General features: G+C 48.8%; 1 protein-coding gene across 18 annotated transcripts in view; it reads right to left on the minus strand.

Annotated features, from left to right (window-relative positions):
* CDH23 (cadherin related 23) overlaps positions 1–23,616 on the minus strand; it is a 183,203-nt gene that overhangs the window by 125,645 nt on the left and 33,942 nt on the right. For 17 of the 18 annotated variants that reach the window (XM_032116144.1, XM_032116145.1, XM_032116136.1 and 14 more), the window contains 3 exons: positions 16,388–16,530; positions 13,480–13,527; positions 13,191–13,283 (listed from right to left, as the gene is read on the minus strand). In XM_032116144.1, the coding sequence (XP_031972035.1) occupies positions 13,191–13,283; positions 13,480–13,527; positions 16,388–16,530 (284 nt within the window). The remainder of the gene's footprint in view (positions 1–13,190; positions 13,284–13,479; positions 13,528–16,387; positions 16,531–23,616) is intronic. The other variant, XM_032116134.1, reaches the window with a different exon arrangement.

The following is a 23,616-nucleotide window of genomic DNA, read 5'->3' on the forward strand; positions in this document are numbered from 1 at the left end:
GCACACAAAGCGAGGGATGGGGTCTGAAACCAGCTTCCCAGTGCCTGTCCAGAGCCTGCACTGAGTAAAAGGCTGAGTTGCAGCAGACAGCAAGGAGCAACACCATGTTTCACACACCACCTGCACCTCGGAATGGGGCTGCAACACCAAACACAGTGATGAAGAACTGATGTGACACTCTTTTAGCAAACTCCTGTGTCTGGGAATGGCACCCTACTTCTTACAACAAAAGGATAGAAATCCTATAAACACATTTATCCTTTGCAAAACAGCTCAACACCAAATCGATGGCAATAACCTGCATCCTTTGCCCATGAGAAGCTGGTGGAGCACCTGCTTCAAGCACAAGGAGGGCTCCATGTTCCAGTCCCCCTCTCCCCCAGTGTTGCCACCCCCTTCATTCCTGGCCACACCATTTTCCAGAAGAGCACCCCATGGGATCCAACACCCCACCAAATGGATGGGGAGGCAGATTGAAAAAGAGAAGAGCAACTTTTGCCAATCGTCTTTTTCCAAACTCATAGAAAGGGAGACAGGAAAGAGCCAAGCCTCATTGGGAGGCAAAGCCCTCAAAAGTTAAATGTATCATGAAAAATAAAAGTTCTGTCACTGCTTAAAAAGGTTTTTGACAGGTCTTCATTCGTAACCCACAAACAAATGCAGTCTCTCATGCTCCATAGACTCTAATATCACTTCAGAGCAGAACCTGAACCCAACTCTCCGTTGAAAAGCTGGAGAAGCAACCACATTAAAATAGCTCTCTTCACTGCCTTTGGGCACACCAGAAATCTTTCATTTCAGGAGCTGCACCTAAAGTGCCTGGGAGCACAGCCTGAGCAGGCAGAAACTGCAGCTCAGAATCATTTCAATGGCTTTGGGTGGGCCAGTCGCAGTTAAGTCAAGCCTAACAAACAAGGCGTTATTATACAAGACAGAAAGAAAAAGTGCTTTGCCCTATTTAAGCAAGTTTCAGAAATCCCTTTCAATGTCTGAGTTGATTGATGAGAGAAACTGGTCATAACCCTACAATTCAGTCCATGTGGCTGTTGTGTGTTGCCTGGGAAAAGGGGGCAGAAGGTAAATGGAAGAGTCATCAGCCCACAGTGGGGTTAGGGATGGAGGAGAGAAATAAGAACACGGATCATCTAGAAAGACAGAGGCAGTGGAACAGCCTGCCCACAGCAGCTGTGGCTGCCCCATCCCTGGAAGCGTCCAAGGCCAGGTTGGATGGGACTTGGAGCCACCTGGGATAGTGGGAGGTGTCCCTGCCCAGGGCAGGGGATTGGAACAAGACGAGCTTTAAGGTCCCTTCCAGTCCAAACTATGAACATGTCCACTGGCCACAGCCTCCGCTCTCAATCTGAAACCTCAAAACCAGCTCCACGAGCACTGAGAAGCAGTCCCCGGCTGCCTGCTCCACATCCCACCATTCCTCCTTACTCATTCATTTCAAAGTTTGGTCAGCACACCTACTTGCCCAGAGCATCCCTTGTAAGACATTTACAAAGACAGGTGAGTCTAGAATTCCATATTTCATCTGGACGATGTGAGCAGAGCATTTTTACCCCTTAATTTTGTGCTAATTTTGCCTCCTTGCTTTCTTTCTGCAGAGTTCCCAAGATTTTGTGTCAGCTACTAACTCATCCCTCATCCCGAGGGCTACAGAGCCCAGGTTTGTCACCAGCCAGAGGAATCCTCTAGAAAGAAAACCTGCAGGAGAGAGATAAGCAGCATCTCCTCCACTCATCGGAATTCAGGGAAAATACCAAAACAAATATTAATGAGAGGCACTTAACTGTGCCTGTTCAGCAATCAATAATACATGACAGGGTACACAACTGGGCTGAGCATCCCACACCATTGTTGTGCTGGGGTCCAAACTGGAGGGGTCTTCTCTAATCCCCTACTTGGGGCTGCACCAGCAGCTCTCCAAGCCCCTGTCCCTTCCACAAACTCCCAGGACTAGAGAGACAAGGGACAGTGACTAAAACCTCACTTTTGTGTTTAAAGATTACATCCACCCTGACTAGCCACGCTCCTCTTTTTGTTAAGTTTTTTATTAATCTACTTCTTCTGATTATTCCAAAATATGACCCATTTGGCCATCCCAGTGAGTGCTCTGGAGCATCTCTCTGTGTGTGGGTGGCATTTTCCTAATGGGCATCACAAGCAGAAAGCACGGGGCTGCTTGGTGGAGCTCTGAGTGGTGAAGGGGGACAGCTAGAGGATGTGACCACAGAAGGACACAGGGCACCTGAGCTGCAGGGACGCACTCAGAGTGGGCCAGTACCTGCAAGGAAGGAGACTGCAACTCAGGAACCTCTTTACCTTTCTGTAAAATAGAAAAACCTGCATCTTCATCTATCACTAGTGTGGCTTCTCCTCTGCAACACCCCTTTAACGCCCACCTCCTGCTCAGAGGGTGCACCCCTGGCTCCCACTCTTCCAGCAGGATTCCAGGCTGGCATTCGAGGACGCCTGAGCGGGTCCCGCTGCGTGGGCTGCGGGAGGAGAATGGCTTTCAGCTCAATTACCCTTCAACATTCCAATTCCATAACGCTCCGGTGAGGCTTTTTAAGCCGATCCCCCCCAAATAAAGCCTGCCTGCTGAAGCCCAGCCTCAAGCTCAAACGTGCAGAAGGGAGGTGAGGCTCCGCTCCCCTGTCCCTGCTGCCTGCCTTTCCCAAAGATCTCCTTGAGGTTGCTTCCCCTCTCCTCACCAGCTACCATTTATGTGGCTCCTCCTTGCTCTTCTTCCAGCCTCTGCTTGCCACTCCCAAGCCCAAAACATATGGGGATCAGGCTCCTTGGTGTTAGGTGCAAGCATCTGGGCCACCAAACACCCCATCCACCCCACAGACACGGGCCAGCAAAGTGCAGACACTCTTTTTCAGAGGTGCCATCGTAAGAAAAGAAGGTGGTGAAGCACTCACCGCTTTGTACAACCAGGTGAGAAATAGGTTTGCTGCCTGCTGGAGGAGAGCTGACCTCCTCCCGACATCGGGCAGATCAATGGTGACGTGTGAGCGCACAGCGAGACATCGAGGTGGTAACAAGGGACAGATGATGGAGCACACGCTCTGGAGGTACAACCTTGCTGGGAAAACTGCCCTTCAGACAGGGCAGGTCTTGTGTTCGAGGCCCTCAGAAAGGAGGCGGCCAAGGGAAAGCCTTGCAGTGAAGCCCTGTAACATGGTGGGACACCAGGCTGGTGGTGATCCCTATCACTGGAGGAGGATCCAGGCTTCCAGCATTCTCCCAGCCCTCCTCCTGAAGCTCAGGCAGTCCTCAGGCCCCAGCAGGACCTTGCAGGTGTGCTCAGAGGCAATGCCACGACTGTGTCCCACAGGGCAGAGATCCCCACCTGCACAACTCCTGGCCTTTCTCCCCGACACCCGTTTCCCTGATGACTGCAAGGACTGGGGCGATTTGCAGTGCCACAATCCTCGTGGGGCTCACACCAGCAGGCACAGCCTCTTTGCAGAATTTCTTTCCCCACAGGCATGAGTTATACACAGGAAAACAAAACATCCACATGTCCTGCTATTTCCCCAACCAGCCAAAAACCCCTCGATGTTACACAGGCCATCAGCTGTTCACTGCAGTGGAACAACACTGTGCTTTAACCCTCTCAGCCCCCCTAAGGCAAGGCATGGGCAGCAGATCCTGGGGCGTTTTCTCCTGGGAGGCTGAGGAATCTGCAGACACACATCTGGCTGTGCATTTCCACCACATTTAATAAAGTGATTTTCCAAGCACTGGCACAGTAGCTCCTGACCCAGGTAGATTTGGGGTCATCCAAATCACACAGGCAGTAAAAATTATTCCCCTTTCAGTGTGTTCATCCAACTCTGGTTATGGGATGGAGCATGGGTACATCCCTCTTTTTCCACAGGTCGGAAAACCAGGCTCTCAACTTACCTCTAAATAAAGATTTACTAACTAGGGAAAGATCATCTTCCTCATGGTAATGAACAGAGAAGTGCTAAGAAAGCATCCCCTGATGAGCATACCAGCCTATCAGTTACAAACTCCTGTTTTCCTTCTGAAGCACCAGTTTGAAGGTAGTGTTGGTGGCCATCCCGGCACATCCAGCCAGACTCCAGGTCAGGAGGTGCCTCCAAACATGTGTGAGTGACTGAGATTAATCACACACAGGCTGGGCAAGAGGTGGCTGACTTCACCAATACCTCCTCTTCTCCCTTCACTCCTTCCCATTACCCTTTCCGGTTTAGAATTGCAGGACAAGCCTAAGGAAGCAACATATCACCACAATGAAAGGCAAGGCAAGGTTTGAAAAACAAGGCAGTTGTTGGTATAACCATTCACCTGAGCCCAGAGATGTGGCCAAACCCAGCACACAGCTCAATTTCCTGGAAAAAGAGGGACAAGCAACCATCAACCTACACAATGTGACAGCCGTGACCACCTCTCCTTTTTCACCCACACTGGGTTTGCATCCTGTCTCAGAAAAACAAATAAATGTTTTACAAATCTCCCATAAAGCAAATCCCCAAAACTAAAACCTCCCCATTTTTTTCTCCTTGAACCAAAATTGCCTTGAACCCTCTATGCACTCTCCCTGCTCTCTCCATTATTTGTGCTGACAAAATAAATCAACCACATTTTAAGTTCCCACAGCAATTAACGGTTGAAATTAAGTAATGGCTGCCTAATTCTGATTGAAACTTCTACTTAGATCAAAATCCCTCCATTTGTAATGAAAATAGTTTGAAAGTGATACAAACAGTTTAGTTCACACATAAATATTTTAAAAACTTATAGAGAGACTGATTTAGTCTATTATTTTACCACGAAGTTTGACCAGCAGTAGAAAGCTTATTATACATGACTGTCACTGACACATTACAAACTAATAAAACACAAAATGCAATTCTCAAGAAGAAATTGGAATGAATCTATTGCAAGAGCGATTTTTATGGTTCTTTTGAAATGCATTTCTCCCCAGCTTTGCTGTCAAAATGGCAACATTTTCCCTAAATATTTCCATCTTAATTAAAAATGGTGTTTTTATTGAAAAAAGTGCCTCTTGTGCCAGCTGCAGCTTCACATTCCCGTGCTGCACAGAGTGAGGATGCTAATGTGCACCCACCTCATAGATCTGCTGCTGGTCTTGGTTACTGCAGGTGGAAAAGAGCCTGGACCCCAAAATTCCTGCGTCCCTCACACAGCGCCTTTCAGCACAACCTTAATCATCCCTTAATTTAGGTGCTGTGACTGAAAAAGGAGCCTAAACCAACAAACTGCATGATTTAATGGGTAAAAAACATTAAATATACTTTCAGTGATGGGTTTTTTGCTTCCTGGCATGGAGCAGTTGCCACTCAGACGGCGCCTTCACTGCCTGAACAAGTTAAAAACCATTCCTACATCCAGGCACGGTCCTGCTGCCAACTCCAAAGGTGAAGTACAGAGAGGGCGGTAAACAAAACAGGGATGTGAGGGGAGAGAATGCAGCTTTTGCTGGCTGGCATGAGATAATAAGTTACATCCCAGGCTTCTGGGAGAAGATGGTGACCAGAGGAAAGGGAGATAAAACAAAACTAATTGCCAGCAGGTCACATTCATTCCCTCCTCACTCCTCTGTTCCCGGCAGCACAGAGCCCTTCCTCCTGCCAGGGACAGGGAAGAGACCTTGAAGCCATCTGCTACCCAGATGTGTAAGTGTAATTACACTGAAAGGGCTGGGCTGGAACGTCCCCTGGAAAAGAGACCTTCCAGCCCAGGCCTAAGCTGCTCCTGCAGCAGGAAGTGCAGTGGGACCACAAACCACTCTTTCTGCTCCAGAGGAACATGCGTGGTCTCAGCAACTCATTGCCAGCAGGATCCTGAGGAGCCACCATCGCTTGGCAGTAGCCATTCTAAGCTCAGCCATTGTCCTGACCTCCAGGATGACACTGAGACAGACCCATCAGAGCTATGAAATCAGCAGATACGTGCCCTCAGCACCCATGCGAAGGAGCTTGGGGAGTGAGGATGTTTTCTTTGTTCCCCTTTCTTCCACAAGGAATGATTACTGATTTCTCCAAGTTACCTTGCCCCCCTTTGCCTGTGTTCTCCTCACTCAGAATGTTGCTGTACACTTTCCCTTCCTCAAGATAATTTCCTAATTTCCCAGCATGACAGCTCCTCCACAGAGGCACTGAATTACTTGCTGCCCCACACAGGCTTCCCTTTCCTCTCAAAATCTGCTGTTTTCCCCCCTTTCTGCTTTTCCCCATCCCCCATGTCCTGCCCAGCACTACACTGGCCAGAACAGGACGACTATTTCTACTTTTCAGGCTGCCCCCTGCTTTGCTGCAGTACCCTTCCAGAAAGAGCCCAAGTTTTGCCTGGTGGAAATGACTGTTATCTCCAGGACACTTTACACATTACTTCCACGCCATTTGGAGTTTTCCGCCCCAGTAGTTTCTGTTGCATCTCTCATTTCACTCCTCAGTCACGTGTATTAAAGGACCAGGGTCTCCTGTTCACTGGTGAATCCAGACAAGGGACAGTGGATGCTTTCTTTCTCCTAGGACATCACTCGAGCCCCTCTGATGTCACAGCAAACACATCAGCAGTAACAACAAAAACTTGCACCCAGATGACCTTCAGAGGGAATGATGCTTGAGGTCTGAGCACCTACTTGGTCACAGCTTCAAAGGAAAAAGTTGTTTAAAATGAGGGTGGGCAGGCACAGAGTGCCCAGAGAAGCTGTGGCTGTCCCATCCCTGGCAGTGTTCCAGGCCAGGTTGGACAGAGCTTGGAGCAACCTGGTCTAGTGGAAGGTGTCCCTGCCCATGGCAGAGGGATGGACTAAATGACCTTTAAATATCCCTTCCAACACAAACCATTCTAGGATTCTGACATCTACATCAGCTGTGCAAACCCTTCAGCCCCAACCCTGTGTTTTATTCTATGCACTGCAGTCTGTTTTAAGTGCTTTTCTCCAGTCATGGTGGAAAAAAGCAGGGAGAAGATGACAGCTGGTGCCTGCTGTGCTTCCAAGCTCTTGCCTGAAGACACTGCTAGCATCCCAAAGCCAGAAGGAAAGCCCAAGACAGGGCCTGCACTTCCTGGCCCATTTATGTTTTGCTTGTACGTGGGAAGCAACAATAAACACCATTAAAACTGAGGGTGTCCAGGAAGTTTGGGAGGTGTTTCACCCACTGCAGATTATCACCAAATACCTGTGCAAAAGAGACTCTCTTGCTACAGCAAACACCAGTCACATCCCCACTTCCTATTTCTCCAACAGGCACTGGAGGTGAGAGATCACCAGCACTGGGCATGCCAATGGGATGCCAGGTTGGAGGAGAGATGGAAGTGCTTGATCAACCCAGGAACAAGAACCAGCTTTTCTGTCCAACAGTGCTTAATGAACACAGCTTCAATAACTCACTACGTCACTTGCTGCCTTTCCAGGAAGTTTCAAAAACAACAAAACACAAGAAATAAATAATTTTTTTAAACTGCATCCAATTCGCTGAGGAGAAGTTCAAGAAGACACTTGCAAATTTTGCACGCTCAAAGTGGCAGAAGGAAGGGAAGGCTGGATTTGGGGGATAATTTATTCACTGTAAATTATTTGTTCAGTTCTAAACTCCACATGGAAACACAGGGATAAGGAGAGAAGGAAAACAATGAGTGAAAGGAAAAAGAAAAAAGCAATGAGGAAGGAAAGCAGCCAGCAATGATCATAGAACATTTTTGTAATGTGGTAGGAACATCTTCCTTATCAGCTCTGTTATCATCACTTCCCATGTAAAGGCTCTTTATTTAAAGGAGGGGAGGAAAAAAAGCCCCAGAAGGTGTCTGGGAGCGTGCAAGGGAATAGCTAATGCAGCTGAGGGGGAGCTCAGCTCGTGGCAGCTGCTTTGTATGCGCAGCATCAGGCCTCGAGCCATGGCAATAGAATTATACGAGCCCCTGAAGACTCCCCAGCAGGATGGCAGGGAAACTGATGTAATTACTGACATTATTACCCTTAAAGCAAAATAATAATTTTAATTACAGCAAGGGCTTTTGGGCCTTTCTCTGCTCCTCCCTGCCCCTGCTCACTGTGTAGCACAGTCTGGTTCCAGGCTGTGCAATGGGACAGGGCAGCAACGCTACCCTCCTTCCTCTTCCCCTTCCCTGCCAAATACCTTTCTGCACAATTAAGAAAAAGACATCATAAAAGCCACAATTTCAGCTACCCCCCCATACTAAGGATGGAAATGGTGTCCAGCAGCTTGTGAAGGCTCAATCCCAAAGGCTGCTCCCGGAGCAGAAGGGACTGCTGCTGATGGCGAGTGCCTGCCTGCCTCCCAATTAAAATAAATTGGCATATCAGGGGTAAGCTCAGGAGATAAGACACCTGCAAGCTGGACTGTGGTTGCTTCAACACTGCTGCGTGCAGACCAGAAACTTTCCTTTCCATGTTTAAACTCCTTTCCCACAGCCCTGCCTCTTTACTGGTGCTTGCTTGAATTCAGGATGAGATGAGCACATTCCCAAGGCAGAGGGTTTTGGTTACAAATCTGAGAGCAGAACTCTTTATAAGTCCTGTGTCCTTGTGAAGTTACAGGTACTTTTCTTGTGGTGCAGCTGTGATTTCATGAATGACTGAGGTGCTGCATTGCAATCTCTGGCCCAGTACCAAGCATTTTGCTGGAAGATCATAGAATCATGGAATGGTTTGGGTTGAAAGGTCCATTAAAGACCATCTAGTTCCAACCCCCTGCCACTGACACCTTCCACTAGACCAGGTTGCACTTCCAACCCTGCCCCTGAACACTTCCAGGGATGAGGGGGTGTAACCTCAAGATATAATACATATCACTTCATAAATCACTTGGTGTGTTATAAATATAACAGAAGGAATGAGGTGGGGAGAGCACAAAAGGAGAGAAAACTCCAGTGGAAACCATCAGCAAAGAAACCAACAATTAAATGACCTTTCTGAGAGCGTGGCAGAACTGCTGATGCTCCAAGGCCAAGAGAAGGCCACAGATGGTTTGAACTTGATCAGCAAGCTCAGGATATTGAGGGCTTATAGGGGAAAACAGCTTTTCCCAAGGAGGTACTAGACTTGAAGTTTGTTCACTTCATAGTACAGCTTAGGTTGGAAAAGCCCTCTAGGATCACTGAGTTCAACCATTCTCCCAGCATTGCCAGGGCCACCACTGAACCACGTCCCCAAGTGCCCATTCTCTCCAGGGATGGTGACTCCACCACTGCCCCCAGAGTTGAAGGCAAACAGAAAGCTGTGTGGAAGCCCCAGAAGGGCTCCTGCTTGGAACTGGGACAGAACACCCAGCAGGCACCCCGGGGGAACACTCCACCCTGACCTCACCATCACACCAGGTACCACAAAACCACAAAGAGGGGCTTGGCTCCTCTCCACTTGCTTACTTCACCTAAAAGCATTGAACCATGACAATCCAACAACTCTGAGTTCCCTACGGATCCAGCCAAACAGAAAAAAGGTCAGATAAAGCAGATTGGACTTGTCAGAAACTGAGGCATGGCCACAAGAGCCTGCCACAGGCTTGGCAATAGATTTCTCCTTGTTTAAAAGCCAAAACCCTGAGATTCCCAGAAAAGTGGTACCCTGGGGTTGGGTGAGGGGGGTAAAAAAGAGGCTGTGAGCAGGAGATGAAGTGCAAGGGATGCATCCAAGAGGAGAACAAACCCTGAAGGTCAGAGTAGCAAGCACACGAGCAGCTAACTAATGTACTACAGCAGCACCACGGGGCACAGCCACGGGCATGCACGTCTTCGCAAACTGGAAAGCCATAAAAGTCTATTACGGCAAATCAAACAGCAGCCAGCATGACAGCCATTAGCCTGAAATGAATACACGGGAACTTAATGAGCTCTGTCGGGGCCAGCTTGGTGAATTAAGTTGCCAATTCTAGCAGGATTCCCCTTTTCTTTGCAGAATTGAGAGCGCCTGCCCCGCCTCGTTGCTTTTTGACAAGCAAAGCACGGGGTGCCCTTGCCCAGACGGGACGGACGATTACGCTGGAGCAACATCCCTCTCCCGGCACGGGGCCCCCTGCAGCTATTCCAGGGATGAGATTAACACACAGCGAGCACAGAGGACCAGTGCCACTCCAGCAGCCCCCGGTCTGGGCATTCAGAGCTGCTGTGGTGCATCTTCTCCCTCCCTTCCCACATCAGAGAGGGAACACAGTCCACGGCCCATGCCCAAATAAATTCCCATTCTCACACCAAGCAGACCGCGTATAACACCAGGATGGGTATTTAGAGGCAGTATTGTTTTTAAAGGTCAGTTTACTTCATGTTCCATTTATTTATGCACACTCTTCTTTTGACTTTCCAAGTGCCACACAATAGCAGCGAGGTTTAAATAGCCCTTCGGTTGCTGCTCCATTAGCTACGACAACTGCAAATCCATACATCCATTTATCTCAAAATTAAAAAGAGAAAAACCCTCATTAGCTGCCAAATCTGCACAGAGCCAGTCTATTGAAAACCACACTAGCCTCTTCTCTTTCTCCAAGCTCCAGCCCCTCTTCATTCATTATCCACAGGCCCTTTGATTTGTGCTGGGTGCTCTTTGAGGTGGATTTTGGTACCCGTGCCCTCGCTGCTCACCCTCAAGCTGTCTGGAGCATGGGGTGACCCAACATCCCTCACCACGGCTGGTTCCCCAGCCTCAGCAGCTCCCCACGTGTCCCCTGCCACATTTCCATGCCACATCACCTCCAGCTTTGAGTACTCATGAACAAGCAACAGGGAAAACCTGTGGCTCAGCACAGGTCTCAAAGCCAAGTGCACATCTCCTCCTTGAGAGCCGTGCCACCACGCACAGAAAATGTCTATTGCTGACATCTCCAACGTGCTGTAGCCCTTGGAGGGTCCTCTTTAGGTGGTGAGACCCCATCCCCTGCTGTCACAGTGCCTGGCAAAGCAAGGCTCTCTCTTCCCTGGCAAAAGAACAGGAGTGCCTTCAGGATGCTGGCAGAGCAACACGTTTGTGCCTCATTACCTCTGATCAGTGCCCTTGGTTAAAGATCATGGATAGAAACTGGAAGCTAGCACACGCTGCCTTATAATTAGATTAGGCCAACCTCCAGAAGAGCACAGATCCAAAGGCCAAGTGCTCAGTGGCTGCACTGGGGGAACACCGGGCTTGCTGCACTCCAAACAACCAGGCAGTCCTGGAAATCCTTCCCAGCAGAACCGAATCTCACATGCAAAACACTGTGATATGGCACAGAGGGGCTCTAAGGTTCAGCCTCTTCTTTTAAATACTTTTTTGTCCAGATCACCTGCCTGCAGTTCCCCTTCCTCAGCCAGACCTAATTTTCTACATATGAGGGCATGGAGTAATCGGATACAGGGGAATGGGTTTCAACTGCAAGAGAGGAGGCTTAAATGAGGTATTAGGAAGAAATTCTTCCCTGTGAGGGTGGTGAGGCCCTGGCAGAGGCTGCCCAGAGAAGCTATGGCCGCTCCATCCCTGGAAGTGTTCAAAGCCGGTTTGGACAGGGCTTGGAGCAACCAGTGGAAGGTGTCCCTGCCATGGCAGGAGCTGAACTAGTGGAGCTTTTAAGGTCCTTTCCAGCCCAAACCATTCTGTGACTGTAAGGTTCTATGATTCCAAACCAGGACCCCAAGCTGGGCACAGGTTAATATTGGAAATGGGGAAGACCACTTTGCAAATTGGCTCTCAGGACAGAAGCCATCAGCAAGAAGAGATGTGGCACAGATACTCCAGGTACATAAAAAACTGTTACTTAACAGTCCTGATTCCCAGGGGAGTCATGGAAACCCATTTCCATCTCTTCACATGAAGGGCAGATAATAGCAAAACCAGAGGTAAATCTGAGGGCAGGGGAGAGGAGACTGTTCTCCTCCCATCCCACTGCCATTGCTTTTGCTTTACAGACCTCTGCAGGCAGAGCATGACCGGGAGCAGCAGCAGCAAGGCACGACAGCCACCCGCCAGCTCCAGAGTCCTGAGCAGAAGGCAGGAGCACCTCGTGTGGGTTTTGCTACCACTCATGCTCTCAAGAGCAGCAGAAGTGCCTCTGACCCAGTGTCATTCTCACAGGGAGGTTTCAGATGACTTGGTGCAAAGATGAGACTCCAACTCCCCACTCGTACATCACAAGCAGCTGTAATGAAGAAACCTCATCCTCACAGCAGAGGGACGGGAAGGGATCAAAGCCCAGCACGGCAGGCAGCAGCAGCAGGAATATTAAATACACCCTGGTAACACAATCGTTTGCACCTCTCAGTTACCAAAGCTGCTTCATTTCACACACACAGTGCACACAGGACCTCACCCACACCCCAAGGAACAGTCTGGGAAAAACTGCTCTGCCCTGGCACTGTGGTGCAAGAGGAAGAGGTTTCCTCCACTGGAAGACGTCAAATGCCCTACTGACTCCCTGTTTCAAATTAAATACCCTGACCTTCTCCTCCTGGCACCAGAAGCCACAGCTTTAATGCCTAAATTCACATCAGACCTGTAAATTCCTGGCCAAGTCAGGCTGCAGGTGCAGAAGCTCTCCCTGACGGATGAGTAGATGTCACCTCCCTTGCAGTGGCCAGCACAGAGAGCAGCAGAAGGTTGTGGAAACTCTGTCCTTGGGGATATTCAACACTTGGCTGGATAAAGCCCTAAGCAATCTGATCTAACATGAAAATTCTCGCTGGATAAGTGGGAGCTTGAGCCACATGAACTCCTGGGGTCCTTTCCCACCTATTCTATTCCAGGGACATCACGGGACAAGTCCTGCTATGGAGCTGTTAAAGGAAATCACCAGCCAGGGCAGAAGCCTTTGCTGGAATTCAGGCATTTAGAGAAATATTTGGTCCTTCCTCAGGTCAGCACTGTGACAAGAGCTGCACATCCCCCCAGCTCCAAGGAAGAGAACAAGACACAGACTCTCATCTACGCTCATTTGCAAACTTCCCATTTGTCATGGGAAAGATGCCACCAAAGCTCCACATCTCCTCTTCCTCCTCCTTCCCCCAACACCCAAAACACTTAGCTTCTGCTGATTTTCAGGCAGTAGCTTCCAGAATTCTCATCTTCCTGCAACCTCATGAGGGTCCAGGGCAGGAGGACAACCCCTGTACACCAGTGGCCAGCTCTGTGGTGGCAACCAGAGAGCACAAATGGCCACCGAGGGAAGAGCCAGAAGCCAGGCAGAGATGATCCCTACCTCTGGGATGCGGACGCTGTAGGGCTGGTTGTGGAACTGTGGGGCGTTGTCGTTCACGTCTCCGACTTGGATGTTGACTGTCCCTTTGATCACCTGTGGGCCCAAGGACAACAGCAGGGTGTCAGCTTTATGTGTGGATTTAGAGCCTAAAGCCAGATTGTGGCCGTGGTTTTGGGCTTTGGGCCAAGGGGTGACCCCTCTCCCCTGGTGCAGAAGGGCCCGCAGTGACCCACACCCCCTGCTCCCCTCAGTCCGTGCCACAGACCATGAAATGAGAAGTCACACTCACCCCTTGGCTGTCACTGACAGAAAATTCAACCGTGAATTCTGACTTAGTCTGAAAGGGAAAGAGAAGAAAAAAACCTATAATTAAAGATACTGTAGTGTTTATCTGCAGATGGCAGGCTGGGGACTTTTAGCCAATGTTATTACACGCAAAATGCTTTCAGGACCTTCCAGAAGAGGAGAGCTGCTTGAGTGCCATTACCTACACCCGGCAGAAAATGCTGGGGAATCTGAATGCCAGCAGGGCTCCCATGTATTCCACAGGCACAGGAGATGTCCTGCCCCAGGTCAGGAGGATGCAGGGACTAAGGAATTGACTTCCTGATTGGCAGCTGAGCACTTAAAACACAGTAAGATTTATGACTCATGGCAATGCAACACAGTCTCAGTGAGGACATCTAAATCCTGCTGCTGCTTTCCCAACTTACCTATCACACAAGCTGGGAATACTGGGATAAATCCATGGTCTGTAGTAAGAACTGGCTGAAATTCCATGAAAGTGCCCACACAGTCCTCTCTGCCCCTTATTGCTTTAACTAAATTCGCAACTTGAAATAGGGATCTATTCAAGTCACTGATGCTGGGATGAGCAATGAGGGGGAAAGAGCAAATGTTTTTGGGATCAGGGCAGGGGAATATTGCTAGTGGAGGCAGACCTTCTCTTCCTGACCCTTTCCTTCCCACCAGCAATTGTTCTGCTCATGTTTTATCAAGGCATCATGTAAAGATGGACAGCAGGACTCAGGCCACCACATCTATCTGGTACCTGACCACCAGCTGCTGTTTTGTTCCCCTCCAGTCCTGGCAATCCCTTCCCACCTCTGGTGTCCCTTCCCTGCCTGAGCTGCTGGAGCACAGCAACTTGATGTTTCCAAAGCATCACGCAGGAAAGGCTGGAAAAGCCAGCCTGAAATGGCTCTTCGTGTTCCAGCTCTGGTTGATTTATTCCTAATGAGATCGGCTCAGGGACAGGCAGCAGCCAGCAGTGCCTGGAGCAGGAGCTCTGCTTGCACCATAGTCGAAGCTCATCTTGGAGAAGGGTTTGGGGAACTGCCCCCCACAGGGCCCCCCCCTGCTCCCACATCTCCATCCAAATAGCCGGGAAGTACAACGGGAAAAAGCCCTTCCTAACTCCTGCCTCGGGGCAATGCTTGTAGGCAGAAGGAAGAGCTGAAATCCTGAGGGAGAGGAGATACTCTGCTCCCTGTGCCATCCCACCCTGCTGCATCAGTGCCTTTCAGCCCTTTTTTCCCCTTACTCGGAAGAAAGGAAAAACAGGAGATAAGAAACAACCTGTTGAGCATTTAAATTTTAAAAACGCAATAAAATAATCAGAGAAAGCTTCCACATACCAACCGCTGTCTCTAAAATTATTTTAGCACAATTCTTTAGCCTCAGGGTCTGCCATGTTTTAAAAAATCCGTTTTCTTTCTAATCTTCATAGGAAAAAAAACAACTTTAAAAATTCATTTTGGCTCTATACATTTGCTCCTTCCTCTTTTTCTCTGTTTCATCTTTTCCTCCATCATTTACCTTACTATGACTCTTTCTCCCTTCTTCCTCCTCTCTTGTACAAGAATTCACCTCTTCCTTTTTCTTTCCCACCACTTCTCCTGCGTGGCTTTCTCTCCCCTGACTTTTTGACCATGTGCATCCAGGCCAGTGTTCTCTGCTCCCAACCACCTGCCCACCTCCATCCCTTCCCTCCTACTGCTTCCTCCACCAAAAATTCTCATTTACACCTCTCCCATATCCATTCCCAGCACTGGTCTGTCTTCACTGTCTTCCATGTACGGCTGACTTTGAGGTCCTGGGATCACTGATGGGTGTAGGCTCCTCTCCCAGCTGAGCCCATCCATGCATCCAAGCTCTGCCCAGCTCCTTCCCTTCCCACCCTCCACACCACAAGACACCTAAAATCTATTGATCACCCTCCTGGGCTTCAGGCTGATATGGGAAGTATCAGAGAGCAGAAGGAATTTGAATGAGGGAAGATTTATGACACACCAGCAGCTGTTGGCACGGGGAGGCAGAGGGGAGAGGGGCGAAGAAAAGCACTTTATTTTTCCAAAGTCTCGCTCTTAACACTGTGAAATTGGGTTTGGCCTCCCCCCTACCCCAGCCTGAGCAGCACCCACCACCCTGCTCCTCTGCATCCCAATGCCTGGCTGGCTCCGACCAGGAACGCCAGCGCCGGAGGTGTGTTAATGGGTTTGATCTTCCCAACGCTGCTGCCAGCCACAGCAGCACTAAATACAGGCAGCAGGAGCACAGGGCAAATTAAGTATGTTGCCCAAATCACACAGTATTTCCCCAATCTTCCCACCATCCCTTCCTCCTTGCTCCAGGAATGTGGCAAGGGCCAAGGTTTTAGTAAAGCAGGCACCTGGATGGGATTCCAGCCTTGCACACCAAAGCTGCCATTGAAAATAGGGGTGTGAAACGGCTTCGAGGCGAGAATCTTGCCAAATTTAGCATCCAGCAGCCTGAATCCACAAGAGGATGAAAAGTCTTGATGAGATTGAATAAGCAGGGATACCTCACATCTCTTCACACGCTGTTCTAAATAGTAAAGGATTTAATTGGCATAGAGATTTAAAGAGGAAGTTTGTAGATTTCCCTGATTGTATGAGCACCCTGGCTCCTTGGTAGATCATCTCCACTTATTAATTCCTTTACTTCCAGACCCACAGATGTTATTCTGGCATCCAGGAAAACCAGCAAGTCAGATCAAACCAGAGCATGCTGTTTATTCCCCGTGTCCCCACTGAACTGGAGACACTGATGGGGTGGCTAGGGAACGCGAACACACCCAGATTCCCAACTCCATGAGGTGCAACACCCATCTCAGCTGCCACAGACGGTGGAGAGCCACCATTTATCTGAGCAGAGGTGTTTTTCCCCAGCTTTACCTCTCTGTCCAGGGGCTGCCTGAGCCACACGACACCGGTGACGCTCTCCACGGCAAAGAACCGACTGGCCTCCTCCCCGACCACCCCGAAGACCAGCGGGTCATTGTCCAGGTCCCGGGCCAGCAGCTGAGTCACTGAGGAACCTGGGAGAGACAGAGAGGAAAGAAATCCTGAGCAAAACAAGGCAGAGAAGAAGAAATCCTGAAAACATCCAGCTTGTCAGAGATCAGAGGTCTGCGGAAGACCTGGAATCACGCCCATGACGCTCCAGTGTCTCAAGAGGAGTCAGGCTGTGCATGGTCTGACTGTTCTGCCTAGCACAGATCCTCTCCCTCCTTGCCTTCATCAAAAGAGAAAGTCAGCCCAGTTCAGCCCTGGCACTAGAGATGGAGGATCCCACACCTCCTCTGGGTAAGCCCTAACCAGCCTCCCTCACACTCTCACCTGCCAAGGGGCACCACCAGCAGGTACAACAACAGAAGCAGGGGACAGCCACCACCCCTGGAGCCTCATTTCAGCCGCACAAGAACCTCCTCAGATCATTCTGGGCCTCTCCATGACATCTCTGTGTGCACTCACAGTCTGCCATGGCTGGCTGACCACGGGTGGCTGCCTATTATCCCACCCAGCTGCTCTCTGTGCCTTCCCCAGCAGGATGGGGGAGAAAACAGGAGGAAAAAAGCTGGTGGGTAGAGATAAGGATGGGAGATTCCCTAGGATGCCTGGCCTTGAGGATGCGATTTCTCCTTGGCCACGTGGATTTGGGGATGGGGGACACAGTCTGTGTGAGCCACCTTTGGCAGTACCAGAGCACTCCACGCCCCCAGGTCACCTGGCCAAGGAGAACAGATGCCCAAATTTCATCCAGCTGGGAAGGGAAGTGCAGCTCCAGCAGACCAGAGGGCAAAAGCAGCAGCACAGTTTGGAGAGCAGAGTGAGCCGGGCAATTCCCGATCAATTGGTGCGACATCAATCACAGCAGAAATAATGGAAAAATCCGATATGAGATTCCATTAATAAAGAATTAAACTATAGGAACATAATTAATGCCAGACGTGATTTTGTGGAAAATAGAGCTTGTCAAACAAACCTGATTTTACTCTTTGATGAGATTTCAACCTTGGCAGATAAAGAAGAAATAATAGAATTCTGTAAGGCATTTGGCTTTGCCCTGTGTGACTTTGTGATTAAAAATTTAGTGCCCTACGACATCGATGAAGCACATTTTGAGTGAGGACCCAGCTGGCCTGGCAGGTCCCAAGGCCACCAACCTCACTGGGGACATACCAGTGTGATGTAAAACTGCTGTTGGTACAAACTCGGGTGACAGCATGGCAGATAACAGGGAGGACCCAGCAGCCAGGTGAAGCCCTCGGAAATTTGGGCTCGTTTGGTAAAAAATTATTTTTACAACCCTGCTCCAAGCGTCCTCAAAAGGCTGGAGGGCCACAGCTGCAGAGGAGAACATCCCAAAGCCAGCCCTTCTGGCAGGACTGGGGATCCAAGCATGCAAGGAGCCATTCCACGCCCCGCCTGGAGAGCCACAGTGCTCTTGCAGAAGTCAGGAATGGTTTTTAGGTTAAAAAGCTGGTTCTGCCAAGGCTGCAAATCTACAAGCTGCTTGCCTGGCTGCATCGCCTTCAGGACTGGATGCAAGAGGAAGCCATAAAATTTCAAGAGCTAGCAAAAATGCTTTTCCCTTAAAAAAAGGCTTTAAAATCTTGAACTGCCTCATCTATGACTAAGAAGAGTGAGATGACTCAGGCCATCTCGAGCACATCCATGGAGAGGACAAAATGTGATACTAAGCAATGAGTGCGAAAGCACGGCAGGATTCAGTGCCCAAACCGGACAAATTCCTATTTGGAGGAGGAATAGCAGATGTTTTAAAAAGAGCAGCTAGAATTAACCACTGGGAAAAAAACATTCCTTCCACCAACAGGTGCAAGTGAGTGATGGGTCACAACCAAAGACACTTTGGATAAAGACAAAAACAAGTGGTTTTATCCCAGCCTGCGATCAGAGTGTTCATTTGCAATGTTCTCACCTCTTCAGTGCAGCCAACCCCATAGATACAAAGATCCTAAGCTTTCTCAAACCTTGTAGCCCTGATATAAAACAAGGCAGCAGCTTGATTTTATGCTGGAGGATGTTCAAAGCCATCCTTAGCAAAGGTTTCTTTGCCCCAAGGGAAAAGGAAGACACTCAGTCTCCATGGCAGTGAAAGCCAGTAACCAGGGCAAAATAAATCCAGGATCATGCCTCTTTATTCTGCCCAGTCTAACAGGAGAACAGACTTCCACCCTTTACATCCCATTCAAAAAACCCAGATCAACAAGCCACCTGCATTTCCCTCCAGGATGGCAAATATTTCAAACTCCAAAAGGTCTTGGTTGCATCTTTGGAAGGGAAAGGATCTTAAAATTCCTGCTGAATAGGAAAACCATGTGCCACCCAGTTTTAATCATATTTGTGGTTTGCGTGTTGCAAACCCAGTCGTACCAATAAATAAATAAATAAATCAACAAGCAAACATTTAACTCTTCTCTCTTTGCATTGCAACGGCCTCCAACGGTCAGGGAATTCAGCTCCTAAATTCAGGACAACCTGGACAAGGAGGCAAGGCATTTCTGGGCAGAGCACATCATTGCACCTCCATTTCTTGCTCCTGCCAGTCTCTGGAGTCAGATCCTTGGGAAATAAGGATCCTCAGGGCTCGACCACCCTCTGCTCTGAAAAGAGTGAAACCAAGGACAGATTCCTCAACTTCTCTGTGCTTTTGTTAGTCAAGAAGCTTCATTAGAATGTAGATAGGGACAGCTCAGAACCAGTATGAGCTGTGCTATAGCAGAGGAAAATTCCATCTTAAATAGACCCTCCCAAATGAGGCACCAAAACCTAAGAGCTCTTTCACCCTTTGCCTTACCTCCCCGTCAGGCAGTAATCACCATGCTACCTTCAGAGCACCAGAAAAAAAGAAGTATCACAAATGTATAAAATACAGATCAAAAATAACAAATTAAATAGAAGATAATAAGAAACAGCCCTGAAATGAGAAATGAGCCTTCACAATTGTTTTGCCCCAAGTTTTTTCCAAGTTTTACCCCAAGGGAATGCTAAGTTTAGGAGTGTGGTATTAAACCTTCACTACTTTCACCACCACGACAAAAGTTTGTACAAGTTACCTTCCACCAATTTCTTCAGCACCAATTTATTGTATTTACTGATTTTATCCCACTTTCTTCCACCCCTCATCAGGGAGCAGAGGGTCCTGCCTGCACAGGGCACGCAGAGCCAAAACTGCAGCACATCTGCCAGAAGCCCCTCTCAGGGCTCTCACAAAGAAAAGCACCTTCCCATCTGTCCCCGGGGTCGTGCTGGAGATGCTGCCCAAGCCTCCTTGAGCCCAAGCACCAACCTGGCTCCAGCAAGGGCTGAGGAAACAGGGACAAATTATCTTTCTGCAGTACAAAGTTACAGGCTCCATTTGTTTCCTCTCAGGAATCAGACAGGGCAGTTAAGTGTCTTGATTTCACCAGATAATCAGAATTTATCTTGTCTCCTTTTGCCTCCTTTTTCTCAATCACAGCTACTTCTCCCTCTTTCTCACACATACACAGATTTTCTTCTTTCTCCAAGTCTTGAACTTTGATTGACCTCGGGAGCTTTTCTTTTTTTTTGGCTGTTGTTTTCTTCCTGATTGGATTTTATTATATTTTTTTTAGGTTTAGCTGTTTTATGGGGGCTACTTTTGCATCCCATTGAGGAGCCCTTGTCACAGCACCTTGCTCGCAGCTGGAAACCTCTGTATTTTTCTTTGCCCTTCCGCTTTGTCAAAGAGGAAAGGGGGAAAAGGGGTCGCACCCCACTGATCCATCTCCATTGGTTTTGCTTTCAACAGGAGGACGAGAAGGGAGAAGAAATAAACTCTCTGGAACTATTCTAGAGCTCCTGGAAGGTTTTGGAAGTGCAGAGCCCCAGGGGCAGGGAAAGAGCTGGTGGATGAAGAAGCTGCCTGAGCAGGATGCTGACCCAGACCAGCAGGAATGGGCTGGGGTGGGATAGAGGGCACTGGGATCCAACAGAAGGGGCAGGTTTCCAATTAATTGTTTAATAAGCTTCTCTCTTAAAAGGTCTGATTCATACCCAAGTGGAGTTAATAGGAATGTCTGCAATGGCTTTTGGCCTCAAGACTTCAGGCATCAGCTACACTTTAATATAAAAAGTATTTTAATCCTGATTTTAACAACCATTGCCAGCCTCCCCCCTCCTGAGCTCTGGCTCATATGTGTGAGCACAGTCACTGCATTTTGGCTCCTCCATCAAGGTCACAAACTGGCACAGGGAGCCCTCAGCTATTCTTCAACTCCTTAAACCAGCAGAAAGTTAGTTAAAAATCATTTTAGTAACCCCACCCTTACACAAAGGCCATCACCACACTTTACTTCCACAAGTAGCTGCCACCACATTTCCTTGGCTCTCCTTCTTCCCTGTGAGGGAGATGGGACAAACAAGTCCCACCCCTTCTCCCAGCAGCCCTGCTTCCCCGCCTCAGCCACCCCAACACCAGCATCTCCAGTTAGCCCAGTTAATCTCAGCAGCCTGGCCTCTGACATGCTCAGAGGCAGCATTTGATGGATTTGATCTTGAAATTCCAAACCTGTTTTTCTCATTTGTCACCTGCTCCCTTTTTTTTTCTTTGCCTCTATTTCATTTTCTCTTTCACCTTTCAGGGGAAAAAAAAAAAAAGAAAGAAAGAAAGAAAAAAAAAGAGGAATAGAAAGCCCTTCTATAGATATTTTCCCAAAGATTTTGAAAAGCAGGAGGACACAGGAAATGGGAGCTGTTCCCATGTTGGGAATGAGGCTTCATTAATTTCCTGGAGGGGACAAAGCCAGAGCTGGGGACAGTGTGCCCAGAAGACCTGATGTGGAAGGGACAACTCCAGCACAGGAGGGCAACCAAAGCACATGAGGGCTCAGGAAATCTCTTGCCAGCACCAGGGTCTCTCCACCTCCATTCCTGCATTCCCTGGGTGAACCACATTAGCAAAACTCCTGCCACACAACCCGTGCTGAGTGTAAACCCTTGCCAATACCACCCAGCTATGCTCAGGGGCACCTAAAGGCACATCACAGATCCCCAGGTGAGCCACTCATCCCAAAGCAGGTGTCTGGTAGCTCATTCCATAAGCACAGCCTCAACAGATACTCTCTGACCTCCTTCTTAGAATGGGTGCAACCACTTGAGCCAAAACTTTCCAGAAGGACTCAGCCAGGAAAGTTTCCATTCCTAAAATTCAAGCCGAGCTCAATGTTACACATTCCTCTTTCCAGGTGCTGATGGGAAGCATCAGCTCCTCCGCCACGGCTGCCTCCACTCCAATCACTGCACCGCGAGCCAAAAAGGGCAGGGAGACACCAGCACCTTGTTAAAAGGCTCTCATAATAAATAACCGAGAAAAGAACAATTTCTGCCATCAGAAAAAGAGGGGTTTTTCACCAATGGTGTGAGGAAAAAGCTTTGGACCAGCTGGTCCAGGAACCACAAGCTGCTGTCATGTGTGGAAGGGAAAGGAGCCAAACACAGAGGTGACAGGAAAGAGGGAAAACAAATCTGTGCAGTCAAAATCATTTCTGATGGAGTTTGTCAAGCTGGGAAGTGAAAGGCACAGCAGAAGAGTTTTTCCTGGTTCCTCAGATGCTCCAAGACAGAGCCTGTAATTTCTCTGCTGCGTTTAGTTATTTAAGTGGGGAGTCAGTGTGGAGGCAGAATCCATAAGCAGAGCTGACAGCCAGTGGTAAACCTCAGAGAGAGGCACTGCCTGCCTTCCACCCCCAAGCTCTCACAGAGGTGTGTTTAAAGCTGTTTAAGAGAGAGCAGCAGCAAAGAAGAGCCAAGCATTCACATTTACAGAGGGCTTCTTTGGTTTGCTCAGAACTGAGCACTTTGGTTAACTTTGTAACACAAATAAGAAGAGGAAAAATACAAAAATATCAATGGCATGTTGAAATTTCTTAACACTATCATTAAAATAAACAGAATTCCCGAGGCTCTCCAGGCAGATGCTGTGTGTGCAGTCCCTGGCTGCTGGCATACACCCAGGCAGAGAAGTGGCACCCTCCCAGCTGAAGTCAACATCTACCCTGACACGACAGAGTAATTGCCCTCCATCAGCCTTCAAACAGGTCTTACAGCAGCACAGGTATCACACAAGCTCTCCAAACCCACTTTAAATGCATGGCTTCATGCTGGTGCTGTGTCTCTGCAGTGCCTGGAAAGGCTGAGGGAGATGGGGCTATTCAATTTGAAGACGAGAATCTGAAGAAGAGAACCTTCAAGAACCTTCCAATGCCTGAATAGGCTCCAAGAGATCTGGAGAGGGAGTTTGGACAAGGGATGGAGTGACAGGACAAGGGGGAATGGCTTCACACAGACAGAGGGTGATTTAGATTGGATATTAGGAAGTTCTTCCCTGTGAGGGTGATGAGGCCCTGGCACAGGTTGCCCAGAGAAGCTGTGGCTGCCCCTGAATCCCTGGAAGTGTCCAAGGCCAGGCTGGACGGGGCTGGGAGCAACCTGGTTTAGTGGAAGGTGTCCCTGCCCGTGGCAGGGGCTGGAATGAGGTGATCTTTAAGGTCTCTTCCAACCCAAACCACTCCAGGATTCTATGGATGGAGATGACATCCCTTGCTCACTCACTGGCACCTCTTTGGGGTGGAGACAGGGGTTTATTAACCAAAACTCTCCAACCAGGCTGGGGTATTGCTGCCAAAATCACTGATGCACCTTAGTATTGCTGTGGTATATCCAAACCTGCCTGGAAAAAAGGGAATAAAAAAAATGCTTGTCCCTGGGCAATCCCCTGAGCAGCAGCATTCCAGGTCCTTTCTCCCTGCCTGCTCCGGCTGGAATCCAGCAATTCTTGCCTTCCCTGTCACTACAAAACCCACAGGCCTTCCCTGGGACGAGGGAGAACATGGAGAATTTTCAGAAACTGAAAGGGCTTTTGTTTCCTTTTGTCTGGGAAGGAATAGACTGCTTCAGTATAAAAGAGGGAAGTAAATAAAATCGCATCAAATAAAACACCAGAACACCCAGGAGATAAAATAAGAAAAGAAACGTGTAAAAGGAGGAGTTTGGGTCTGTTAAGATATTTCCGGTGAAAAAAGGGTTCCAGCACTTAAAAAAACCCCTTAAAAATAATTTCCTCTCCAAACTGCCTGGGA

This window comes from Corvus moneduloides, chromosome 8, assembly GCF_009650955.1.
Source record: "Corvus moneduloides isolate bCorMon1 chromosome 8, bCorMon1.pri, whole genome shotgun sequence".
NCBI classification, from domain to species: domain Eukaryota; kingdom Metazoa; phylum Chordata; class Aves; order Passeriformes; family Corvidae; genus Corvus; species Corvus moneduloides.